This window comes from Hevea brasiliensis, chromosome 16 (genome assembly GCF_030052815.1).
Source record: "Hevea brasiliensis isolate MT/VB/25A 57/8 chromosome 16, ASM3005281v1, whole genome shotgun sequence".
In the NCBI taxonomy this organism is placed as follows: Eukaryota; Viridiplantae; Streptophyta; class Magnoliopsida; order Malpighiales; family Euphorbiaceae; genus Hevea; species Hevea brasiliensis.
This window is the reverse complement of record NC_079508.1, coordinates 68685094-68698454: the sequence shown is the minus strand read 5'-3', so window position 1 is coordinate 68698454 and position 13361 is coordinate 68685094. Positions and strand designations below refer to the sequence as shown.

The following is a 13361-nucleotide window of genomic DNA, read 5'->3' as shown; positions in this document are numbered from 1 at the left end:
AATTTGGTCATGTCATATTTGAAAATTTTTTTACATTCTGGGCTAATAGATATGATTGTTCATGATCTTCCAAATTGGTGTAAATGCTGATCTATCCTTCCCCTCTTCCATTTGAGCAGAAAACAAGGCTAAATCCATCTGTAAGGCCCTGAATTTTTTCCAAGTATGCAATTAAGCCCCTCTCTTTGCAATTTGTTTAAGTTGGCATTTAAGTTTCTGTTCTTGGAGTAAATAAGAATAATATATTCATTAGGTATAAATCAGGGGGAAATACAGAAAAAGGAAGATAATCTTTTTATACTTTTAAAATTTTTATTTGGTAATCTTTTTATTTTTTTTATTTTTGTAATAAATAAAAAATCTTCGTTTCCATCTAATACCCCCAGAGGTTTCTCACCTTTTAAAAAATACAGAACAAAGTAAAGATCAAAGTTGACCCGGCAGAGCTGTTGGCGTGTGCATCCTTTCTCTCACCTTCCTCTTGTTTTTAAATTGAGAAGTTTCGATGTTACAATCTTATCTGTTTCTTGCTTAAGCATAAGTATAAAGTATTAGCTCAAGTAGGTCATTGTTTGTCTTTCATGCTTACATGGACTAAGATATTGGACTTTAACATAAAAAATTTCGTCTCCTCTACAGTTTTCTTCCAAGTTATTGACTAAAATTACTTGCCATCACTGCCAAGATCCTTTCCTCGAAACTCCATAAACGTTATCAGATATACCGTGAAAACGCAAGAAAAATAAACTCAAGTTCATTTTTGAAGAAAGGAGAGTTGAACAAAACAATGAAACAAGAAGGGGAGGTGCTAGTTGTTGCTTGTAGACCAGTGGCTGGCGTATCCCCTGTATCAGCCAATTCTATAGCTCAAAGACCCTTTCCAACGCCTTCGCCTTTCTCTCTCTCTGATGCCTCTACATGGTGGAGCTCTAGACCTTCCATCCATTATTCCAATCTACTTCTTCGATTCCTGACCCTCGTATTCTCCTTTGTCTCTGCACTGTCACTGGCTGCTTCATCATCAAAGAAGAATGGTCAACTGTTCACTGGATACTCAGAGTTGGTGTAAGTTTAGTCATAGACTAAAGGGTTGATGGAATCTTGGCTTTAATAATTTGAGATAGAGTTATTTGTGCATAAAAAGGTCATCTGATTATCTTCAATTTTCATGTAGGTACTGTTTCATTGTATATATTTTAGTTTTTGTTTACTCTGCTTTCCAACTCTTCAAAGGTATTTATGATATAGCACAGAGAGGCATTCTCATCTCTGACATGGTCTCTGATTACCTGAGCTTTATACTTGATCAGGTAAAAGTATCCTCCAAACTTAAAAACTTCCCTATTCCCCTGATGTATCAAATATTTATCATTAAAAGGCTAATTCTCTGCACATGTATCAGTTGCTGGGATATCTTTTAATCTCTGCTTGTTCAGTAGCAATATTGGCCTCTCAGCAGAAGAGCAAAACTGCTTCGCTGTGGAAGGTGATTTCATTTGCAGATTTCCTAGTTATTGCAACTTGCACTCTTTTATCAGGCTACAAGCTTTGCAAGAGAATCATATGGTGATGCGCATTTGGTTCCACTGCTTAACCCTCCAAACAATCTCTCAGCCTTTAGCGTATAAAACAGGAGATAATTTTCCCCCTTTTTCTGGACATGCATCATATAATATCATATTGTGCAGTTTCTTAAATGGGTATCTGATATAATTAATCAGATCCTTTCTCTGTGTCTTCCTTTTTTGACCCCTAAGTTTTACATCATACATGTACTTCGCCAAGTTAATATGATCAGAAGCTATTTTCTCTCTTTTTCGTTGTTTCCAGATTGGGATAGGACCATTTTTATCTCTCTTAACCAATCATATGAATTTAAACTTCAGGGGAACAAAACAAGGAAGAAGATGATGAAGAAGAAAACTATGTCAATTATACAGGAAAGTAGTTGAGATCATCTGATCCATGCACTTTAGAGTTCTATCATAACCTTAGAGGTCTCGTTTACTACCTCCCTTGCTAATGGCATGCATTCTCACAATTTCAAATTTAACCTCAAAATATATATGCTTTAAAAGCAAAAATAAGGTTACAGTTGCTACCAAAGGTGTACTGAGTAAATAAGATCTCCATCATTTTAAAGATTCCAAAGGTTCCTTCTCTTCTTCCATGTGAACAAGCTTGCCCTCTATAAACTCACAAGCAAGAATAGGCATCCCAAGCTGCTTTTGCACCTTTTTCACAATAAACATTTCTGGCGCCTCACAAATGGTTACCACAGTGCCCTTCCTGCCAAGCCGACCCGTCCTGCCAGCTCGATGTGCATAATGAATTGAGTCTGTAGGCAAGTCCAGATTAACAACGAGATCGCATTCTGGCACATCCAAACCCCTTGCTGATAGTTCATTTGTTACTAGAACTCTCACCTCGCCATTTTTAAACTTCTTTAGAATGGTAGACCTAGCAAGCTTGCCAAGATCTCCATGTAATTCTGCAGCTTTTATCCCACGAGCCTCCAGCTTGAAGACAGCATCTTTTAGTTGCTTGCTGTGGTTCATAAAAGCTATCACAGACTTGGCATCAAGCGCATGAACACATCTTCTCAAAGTGTCAACCTTGTGTTGTAACCTTGTAACACAATAGTAGTGTTTCAAAGCTGGAGGAAGACTCTGTATTGCTGCCTGAGGCTGCAAATTCTGGTTTGAGCTTGAACTGGATTTAGGCCTTGACAGATTAACAGGTCCAGATGCAGGTAGGGATTCAAGTGGAATAACTTTTTTTGCCTGAACAAGAAGCGGATCAGATCCCCAACTCCGAGCTGCCCTTATGACCGAAAATGGAACTGTTGCAGATACCAGAATTGTCTGACGCCCAGCCTTCCTGGCAAGTAGGCCTTTTGGTCCAGGAGGGTCTGCACTTGATCTCCTCCCTACATGGTCCAATATCCGGTGCATGTCCTCGCGGAAGTTAAAAGAAAGGAGTTCATCAACTTCATCTAAAACCAAATAACGACAACCATGGGTGTGAAGCTTCCCAGCTGCACTGATATCTGCAATCCTTCCAGGAGTACCAACAATAATTGCTGGCTTGTTTTTCTTAAGAGCTTCTTCTTGTCTTGATCGGTTTGCACCACCAACAAGTTGCTGAACTACTTTCTTGTTTGCCGGTCCCAGCAGCTTCTCAAACTCCCTCACAATTTGCATACCCAGCTCCCTAGAAGGAGCAACAATAACTGCTTCTATCTCCGATTTCTTCCCAGATACTTCATCACCATTAGAAGATTTATTTGCCAATGGTCCAACTTCAGACAGTATAGGAAGGAGATACGCCAACGTTTTACCTGACCCTGTATAAGACTGTATGACAACATCATGATTCTTGAGAATAGTGGGGATAGCTGCAGATTGAACCTCTGTTGGAACCTTGAAGCCTTCATTCTCCAACCTTTCTAGCAACAAAGGTGGGATACCAAGCTCAGAAAATGATTTTGCAGCAAATGGAGCTGACTCTATTTCAAGCGATTTTTTAACACCAACAGCTCTAGTTCCATTCCTTCCAACCGCCTTCACTTTACTCTTGGGAACTTCAACAGCTGAATTAAGCTTCGCTTTTTCATGTTTATTTGTTTTGATCTTGTCTGTTCTTTCAAACTCGCTCTTGAATCCCGGGCTTGCAAGAGTAAGTGGCCCCTGGTCTTGCCCAGCGTAAGTGAGAAAACGTACACTGCCACGGCACAAAGCTGTCCTAGAGACACGCGACAGTTTCTTCAATGGCGATGATTCCCCAAAAAGGAGGAGCAACCTTGTTGATATTAATGCCGACATGTTTTGCAGATTTGAATCAATAAAAAATCATGAAATCAATACAGGTTTATCTCACGAATTAACAGGGAACTAATGCTGCTCGAAAAAACGTAATTTCTCCTGAAGCTGCAAGTTCAAGGACAGAAAGAACAGATTTCGAAAGTCAGGAAAAGGAAAGGCTGCAGTTTATAAGAATCTAAAGTGGTTGGGGCATTTCATCAAACAGTATGAAAACATGATAACTTCTAAATCGTTGACCAACACAGCTCAATGACTAAAAAAGGTGGACGCGGGAAGCATGAAAAATTCGCCGTGGATAATAATTTCAAGAATTCTATGCTGCAGAGAGCGAGTCATTACTGTGAAAAATCAGCAGAAACAAGAAAGCAATATACACAGAGAACTACCAACCATGTCAAATGCAAACGTTCGTTACTTGGCTCGCAGCTTCTCCAGCTAAGAAAACTAGATGCCCCAGTCGTTTCGCCTCCTTACTCTTACCCATAAAACGCAACGTTGCAGCCCTATCAACAAACGAGCGTCCGCGCGTGATTCTATTTCTGTCGCTTTTCCTCCAAACTCCGAGGGTGTTTGGTTTAACTGATGGGTTCAGTTGATAGCTGATAGACACTCAAATAGGTAAATTATGATATTTGATAAGCTTAAAAAAATATAATTGATAGCTGATGGGCAACTGATATAATACCCATCATTTCTATTTTTAAATGTTTTTCATCGGTGATAGCTGATCTGGTTTTATTTTTTATTTTGACTATATTATTCTTTTTTATTTAACTTAAAAATTAATATTATTAATATTTTTATTTTTTTATTTATAATTTTAATATTTTAATTAATGTATTTCAATTTTGTTAAAATATTTTTTATTAATAACATAAAATATAAAATATTTATTTATATCCAAAAACTTAAAATTAATTATAAATTTTTCTATTAATAATAATAATTATTTTATTATTTTATCTATATTTTTAAAATTATTTAATTATCTTAAAAAATAATTATTTTCTTATTTCAATAATAAAATAAATGATATAATATAAAAGATTAATAATTATATATTTATTTAAATAATATAATATATTAATTTAATAATTATATATTTAATTTAATAATAAAATAAATAATATAATGTAATAAATTTATAATTTTATATTTATTTAAATAATAAAATAAATTATATGATATATACCTTTATTAGTCATTTCACATATTTAAATATAATTTTACCAAACACTTAATATAAATCATCATTAATCCAAACATGCCCTCCACTCCTATTTTTATTTCTATTTCTATTTCTATAGAAGCATTAAAAAAAAAAAAATTTGCGTCCATTCTCACAAAAAAATATTGCGTCATAATTTTTAAATTTTATATTTATATTAAACTTATATATTTATTATTTTAATTATATAAAATAATTAAATTTTTATTTAAAAATTATTAAATTTATTATCATATAAAATTAAACTTATATTAAATACATTAAAAAGTGACATAATTAAATCCTCTTTCATTTTATTTCGTCGTCAAAGCAAATTCAAAAAACAAAAACGCTGTCGTGTTGACTTATACATGAGGTGACAAGAAGATTTACATCAATACAGCGATGGCCGATGGATCATCATGGATGCGAAAACAGACTAGAAAAGAACCAGTTGCGCATTTGAGATAATTTCTCATCGAAGTTTCCAAACAGCTCCTGAGCATTTTCATTTTCCATACAAGCCAACGACGTGTCGTCTCATCGTTTTCTACTGCTCTCTATCTCTCTCTCTCTGTGGTTTCCCTGCAGAAAAGAAAGAGACAATTTTTGCGAAGCAAGGTATCCTGGGGTACCATAAGGAAGGAATATAAGAGCTTCCGATGAAAAGCATTTGGCTCATTTTCATGTTCTACACATTTTGAACTTCTCTTTGTTTGAGTTAAGATATCAGAGGTATGGCCTGGCCTTTGTCTTTCCCCTTCTGTAGTACCATATTAGATAGCAGGCAGGAGAGAACCAGTATAGTCCTAATCATTATGTTCACTGAATTATTTTGATTTCCAAGTAGAATTTATTTTTTATATTTTTTGTAGTGTATTTGAGCTGAATTTTCTGGGCATCTAGGGCGGCTACCATAACCATCCGAAAAAATGAAGTAATTCATTCTATTTCCCTTTTTATAGTTCCAATTATTTTCCTTTTTGTTAGGCTAATCTGTTGTGAAAATGTGAGTGATTTCATTGTTGAAACACAGTTGAAAATTGATTTATGAATGCCTGATATTGATATAACAAACATGATTTTCACCTTCTGATGATTTAATGACCATCTGTGAAATGAGGAAATAAGTGTTGAATCATGATCCCCTTCTGCAGAAAAAATAAATAAATAAATAAAGAGTTCATACATGACGCGTTCCTTTTGTTTATGAACTGAAGTTTTCAAGAAGAAACTAAAGAGCACTTTTTAGTATTTTTTTTTTTTTTTGAAATACAAGAATTTGATGACAAATGTTTAACTGTCAATCTCTGCATATAGTTTACTACTTCCTTGTTTTTGAAATTAGGACCCGCATAAAATGGGATGAAGCTAATCTGAGAGAAATTGAGAAAGAAAAGCCTGTCAGGAAAAAAATTGCTGAACCGAAGACACCATATCATCCTATGATTGAGGAAGATGGTTAGATCAATTTTGCGCCCTTTTTCTTTATGATTTGGCGACAACAGGTCTACCACAATGCACCTCATATGTTTAATTCTTGCAGGCTATGTGTCTCCTGTAAGGGATTTTGTTGGATACAGGGATTCTGCTGCACATGCTGCAGCTATAAGAAATGCATTGGATAAAATAATTTCAAGCCAGAAGCATTTCACCCATTTTAGGGACGCGGCATCTGGTGGGGATGAGATAACCAATGACCTGGAGCATGATGAAGGTTTTCAGATTATTAGCTATTACACAGTCATTCTTTAATGTCCACTGTTTGCTTTTGTTTCTCCCTAACCTTTGTTTTGACCTCATAAATATGCATTGTTTTTGTCACCACCTAACCTATAGGCCGGACTGGTACTAGTACTTGGATCAGCTTAAAGCCCCCGAGACCCGTAGTAAGCCGAACCGTTCCCAAACCCATCACCAGGCCCACAATTTAGGCCCAATATGTATATAAATAATTTAAATTAAACTATTATAATTTTATTTTGGGCCAACTTAACCCGATAATTATCCGAATCTAAATTAGGAGAGCTCAGCTCGACCCTGTTACATCATTTACAAACTATTTAAAACTCATAAAAAAAATTTATTTGTTAATACAAAAACTTAAATTCATGCAGTCCCTGACAGGATTAATACTACTACTAGTACATGCGGAGTTCTAAATTTCAAATTTAGAGAACAATAATACAATTAAATAATTATTGATAACTTGCGAGAAAAGAAGCAAGTTATTTTGAAAAAGGACTCCTCCTGTAGCCTGGAAAAATAGGGTGAACAGGAGTGAGCGTTCGACTGAGAGAGTAAAATACCAATTTCAATCATAATCTCTATAGCTATCTAAAGCTAATGCACCATGTAGAGTGATATGCAACATCCTCATAAATTTTCATACAATTCATATCACAGTAAGCAAAAAGGCAATTTGGAGCACTCACACACCCAACACTGTCAAACAATACATATATGGGAGCTGATTCCCTATACAGTCCTCTTAATCCAACCTCTGTCAGCGAGTGTCTCTCAAGCTGGACTTTCGCTTAATAAACCAAATGCGGGGTCCCAGTGAGTGTCTCTCAAGCCGTGTCTACCCTGAAGGATCGGGTCCCAACGAGTGTCTTTCAAGCTGTGTCTACCCGTCCTGTCCATATCCAATACCATACCACACGCACGCCAACGCACGCACACTGCTCCAAATTATCACAAACAACATCCATGGCACTTCATCAATTATGAATGCAATATAAAACGTGTCTAGTGTTTAACTATATAGATATATATTTATAAATGATGCATGGGCATGCTTGAACATATAATAATATCGAAATTATAATTAAAATTAATATTTTACTCACAGACTTAACCGAAGTCACTGCTACGGCTGGGTGGAGGAGGAAAGCTGTCCCGGCTCACCTGACAATTCCATAGCAATTGTTTAATATATTTGACTCGATACAAACTAAGAAAAGACCAAAGATGTCCTAAGTTATGCCAAAAATCCAGCAGAGTCTCCCCTATACCTAGGACCTACCCAACCTGCAAAAAGAATCAAACAACACTTCTATATCTCAATTTCCACAATCTCATCTTATCAAAGTCATATAGCCCCTCATGGGCCCTCCAAACCAGGCAATAATCACAATATCAGATAACTCAATTATAAGACTTCAAAACTAATATTTTTCAAAAACTATCCAAACTAACTTTAAAAATTCTATAAACCTGTCCCGCAGTCCTTAACAATATTATAAGGCTATTGCAATAGGAATCGTAATTTTTTTATCATCCACGAATATTTTATAAATTTTATTCTAACTCAGTACAAGGCAAAAATTGAGTAATGTAGAGTTCGAGTTTACCTATGCTAAATCTGACAACTGGAACGCGTCCAGAATGTCTGAAAATGGTGGAATAGCTTATAATCTTGACTTGGTTTTGAAATGATTCCAGCAGATTATCTGCTCGGCCCGAAATTGCAGATCCGGGCGACAATCGAATTTCTACGAAATGAAAGTACGCAAAGTCCACAATACCAGGATTAGAATAATATATATATATATATATATATATATATTTGAAAATTAGGGATGTTACATTCTTCCCCTCTTATAGAAAATTCGTTCTCGAATTTTATACAAGGCAGAATAATGGCACATAGTTGCAAATCAAACTTATGAATACTTGCTGCGCATATCCCGCTCTAACTTCCAAGTGCATTCCTCCATAGATTAACTCCTCCACAGGACTAACCATAGGGATTTGCCTTGACCAAAGTTGTCTCATCTGATAGTCTATTATGGCTACTAGTTGCTCCTCAAAGATCAAATTCTCATTTAACTCTACTGTGTCTGGTCGCAACACATGAGAAAGATCGAGAACATACTTTCTAAGCATGAAAATATGGAATACTGGGTGTACATGAGAAAGATTTGGTGGCAACTCTAACTGATAGGCAACTGCTCCCACTCTGTCTATGATCTTAAAAGGTCCTATACAATGGAGTGCCAATTTGCCTTTTCTTTTCAAATCTCATAACCCTTTTCATAGGAGAAACCTTCAAAAACACGGTCACCCATTGCAAATTTTATATCTTTTCGCCTTGGATTTGCATGGATGGTTAAATATTTTTATGTCTATCTGCTCCTGTCGTAGTATGCCAGCTACCTCCTTCTGAGTCTAAACCATCACATCTGACTACTCGTTTACCCCTCTTTTTTTTTTGTTATCTCTAGTACTCATTATAACTCCACTACTCTCGACTTGATATCTGATAACTTTAATCAACTTTGGCGCTACTACTCTCGACTTGATATCTGATAACTTTAATCAACTTTGGCGCTTACCTCACTTTTATTATGCCCTAACATGTCTCTTGGTGACTTCAGTCCTCATTCCTTTGTTTCAATAATCTCTGTTCCCCAAAAACATGACTTACGTTCCTTACCCTATAGTATCCTATGAAATGCTTTCCTGTAGCACCTATCATATACATATCATTCGAAACCTTTACTTGTCCTATGACCTCAATGGTCAATACCTATAAATCTTGTCACTCCCATGATACTTCAAATTTTTAATCTTGTGTTATTACTAAGGTCCTTAGATCAACTCTTGTCCATCTTATGCAACTAGTTATATAGAGTTTCATTGAAATGCCAAGTGTACCTACACCAGCTATACTTCTTCTGCACTCTGATTTGGTATCCTGTAGCACTAGCCTTTGTTCCCTTTTATTATCAATTTCTGTGGTGTAAGGATGTGACTCATATTGTCTGTTTTACAACGTCTCATGAAACACCCTTTTGAAACAACTACTTTTGCATGCATCTTACCCAAGATCATTGCTAATTCTATTGGCCATGGAAGCTTTAGCTAGATCCTCCCATACTAAAAACATTTTTACCTTCCTAATTCCATGATACTACAAGCTTCTGACTTACTTTGTGTCACCAAAGAATTTCTTGTAACAATTCCTACCTATCTTAGGTAATTAGTTGTGTAGAGTTCCACCCAATCAACACTACTTATCATAGCTTACTCATTTCTTAAAAAGAGAGTTCCCTGACTTCTATTTGAAACTTCTTACTATCTGATGTGCTTTTGGACATATTGGTACTTAAATTGAGGCTCCATTATTCATTTGGTCTACCATCTCACCATAACTTGTTTTAAACATCTCTTAGTGTGTCCCTAACATACTTGTTCCTTCTTATCCTCATCATTATAACTAGCTCTACCGAGCTGTCTTCCTGTCCTTTGGATCTTATCTACTTTCTTTTCCTATTTCTGCTATATCATTGATATCTTTTCAACATACTGTACTTATTCCTTAATCTTAGTCCTATCTCACCCTTACACATTTTCCTTCAAGTATGTCCATCTCATCATCAACTTTAACTTTTTTTTTTTTTTTTATATTTCTTAGTCTTATCTTGATTATTAGTTCCTTCACTTCGAGAATTCTAACTTTACGATTAACTCTTACCAGAACATTCTTCGCATTATGTAACACTTGTAATTAACCATAGAAAATTCTTTTTGTATCCCCTTTCCCAACTTACCTATCAGAACATTATTATTCCCTACCAGCCTTAGTAGGAAATTGCTCATCCTGGATGGATAGGAGCCCCATAAATTATAAGTTCCATCTGAACTAATATGGCTGTGGGAAATATGTGCCATGCCTTAATTCTGAACAAGATACTTCATGTGTTCATTCTCCTTAATATAATCACATAGACTGCCCATAGCTTTCCAAACTTCAGCCTCAACTTTTCCCATTAGCAACAATTTCATTCGCTGTAACTCATTAGCAAATAGCACTTCCTCCAGCTTATAGTTCAAAAGAGTTCTAAGCCCTAGTAACTAGCTCGATTTAACTCCTGTCACCTCTCTGATTATTCTTTCATACTTAACATTAGGTACACCATTATCGTCATTTTCGCCTCAAAAGATTGGATATTTACTAACGCCCATCAAATTTTCAATTAATTGGGTCACTTTGACACGACCTCTCTTCTTAACATAATCTCCTAGAATCAAAACACGAGCCAATTTGAAAAGAAGGAGAAATGTTCTCCCACCATTTATGGTATACCATTGTTTAATAAACAAGATTTAACTTATACCCCTTAGTCTCCCTTTTTAGTTTTATTATTTCTTTGTAATTATTGTGCGTTATTACAAAATATCAGTTGTATCTACCATTTGTTATACTGTTGTCCTACCTGACATATCATCTTAGAATTTACTATTTTCTTTTTACTCTCCATTTATCTTCCATATTTATATATTTGTCCAATGCTCCTTATACTTGGTTATATTCTATAAGATAAAAACACTCACAGATTCTTTTAGATCTACTCCAATCTTACCAACAATCACTCCTCTAGTTCATGTACTTCTCAATATCGTATAATTACACCTATACCTATCTTGTCCTATTCTGACCTTTACTAGTGTTCTGCTACATATTATCATACTATTATTTATTTATTATTACTCTTTTTTTTTATCCTATCGATCACACTGAAAATATCTGTCTAACTCCAATTTTAGACTCTAGGTCTCACCACTCTAAATTTTAACATCAAGCCTTTGTGGCATTATCCCTCATCTTGCATATTTATATCCCTTATGTTGACTTTTATCCAACTTACTCCTACTGATCTTGCTTCTTTATCTGACAATACAATTCAAGTTACCACAGCACGCTCAATAGCTACTACCTAGTTTGGTCGCACACCTCACCTAATTTCCATTATACTGTCAACAACCAAAGAGAGTACTTATGCCATTGTCCCATTATCCTACCTTGGGGGTAGAAAACAGATAAGATCTAATCCAGATCCTGTAACTCTAAGCTCTAGGTTCAGGCTTCTAACACTACATCAATTATTACTTACTCTAAATCTTGTACTTCTGAGTTCCATAACTTGACAATGTCCTTCCTAATGCCATCCTTTTCTACGCTCTCTATCCTTACTTTTTTGTTTATCTCGTTTACCCTTCCTAGAACCACATTCACCTCCTCAGTATTTTGGCTCTATTCTTCCTAATCTTATCTTAATCTGTTTTTCCAGTTTATTCTTTAGCCAACTCTTTTTATCTTACTTAAATTCGAACTTTCACTCTTCCATCCTTTAGCTCTATTTTCTTTTTGAACTTGATTGTCATATCAGAAACTTATACCTTTCCACTATCCCTACTACGTCATCTATACCTCAATATTACTCAGAATTGATTCTCTAACTAGCCTAGGTAGAGTTCTACTGGCATTCAGGCTATCTCTCCTACTGCATTTGAATCGTACTACATATATATATATATATATATATATATATATATATATATATATATATATATATATATATTCTATGATTTATCGATACTAACTTTTGTCATTTTTCTTTTACTTTATTTGGAGTATACTTTAGTCTTAAGCATTAAGAAACTAAGGATGAAGTTAGGGAATAGCAGTCATACTTCTTATGCGTGATCTCTATTCTTACCCTTTTGGACTACATACTACCCCCTGCAACCTTAGGGAGGGGATCTGTATCAACTCTAATTTTTCATATCCATTTAATTAGCTAAAACTTAAAATACTAGGTATCCAAACCTATCATTCAATTTAAAAGCTTACATACATCTTGATCTTATATTTTATGATTCCTACATGGAACTTGTACCCTCTCCAGAACACCTGAGCAAACAACTCTCTATCTCACGCTACAGTTCCATATGGAACACTATTCCATAAGTTATCATTATCACTAATATTCTTTAATCCATTCTGAAAAGATAGAACTATACCCTAACTTAGGGACGAGGCATCTGGTGGGGATGAGATAACCAATGACCTGGAGCATGATGAAGGTTTTCAGATTATTGGCTATACACAGTCATTCTTTGATGTCCACTGTTTGCTTTTGTTTCTCCCTAACCTTTGTTTTGACCTCATAAATATGCATTGCTTTAGACAATGCAGAAGAAAGGCAGAATATAAGCTTTGAAGAGAAGAGGAAAGCACATTATGATGAGTTCCTAAAAATGAAAGAACTTGAGCGGCGAAATGGATCCTTTCTTGATGATGACAACGATGAAAATGATGAAAGTATACACAAAAAAAGATGTATTTCTTCATCGCTTAGCAGTGGCATGAGAGAAGTGCTTATTATTGATGGGGATGAGGAAATTCTGCGGACTATAAGCATTCAGGGAAGTAGCAATGTAACTTCCCCTCCAAGTCCCTCAGAATTTTTCCGAGCCTATAGATTGGTAGATGTTACCACCTTATTTGGTTTAATTGTATAATAAATAAAATAAAATAA

At 35.3% G+C, this 13361-nt stretch overlaps 3 protein-coding genes across 3 annotated transcripts; 2 read left to right on the top strand and 1 right to left on the bottom strand.

The window, feature by feature from the left end:
- The first annotated feature begins 55 nt into the window (after positions 1 to 55).
- LOC110648117 (CASP-like protein 4A4) lies at positions 56 to 1813 on the top strand. Its single transcript, XM_058138817.1, has 3 exons — positions 56 to 1065; positions 1175 to 1310; positions 1403 to 1813. Exons 1-3 carry the CDS (start codon positions 788 to 790, stop codon positions 1568 to 1570), a joined length of 582 nt encoding a protein of 193 aa, XP_057994800.1. The 5' UTR covers positions 56 to 787; the 3' UTR covers positions 1571 to 1813.
- A 98-nt stretch (positions 1814 to 1911) lies between these two features.
- On the bottom strand, positions 1912 to 4379 carry LOC110648115 (DEAD-box ATP-dependent RNA helicase 47, mitochondrial). Its single transcript, XM_021802235.2, has 2 exons — positions 4215 to 4379; positions 1912 to 3929 (listed from the first exon to the last, which is right to left on the bottom strand). Exon 2 carries the CDS (start codon positions 3822 to 3824, stop codon positions 2133 to 2135), a length of 1692 nt encoding a protein of 563 aa, XP_021657927.2. The 5' UTR covers positions 3825 to 3929; positions 4215 to 4379; the 3' UTR covers positions 1912 to 2132.
- A 1944-nt stretch (positions 4380 to 6323) lies between these two features.
- Positions 6324 to 6932, top strand: LOC110648121 (protein phosphatase inhibitor 2-like). The gene is made up of 2 exons (XM_058138485.1): positions 6324 to 6492; positions 6578 to 6932. The coding sequence occupies exons 1-2, from the start codon at positions 6324 to 6326 to the stop codon at positions 6784 to 6786; spliced, it is 378 nt and encodes a 125-aa protein (XP_057994468.1). The 3' UTR covers positions 6787 to 6932.
- The last annotated feature ends 6429 nt before the right edge of the window (positions 6933 to 13361 follow it).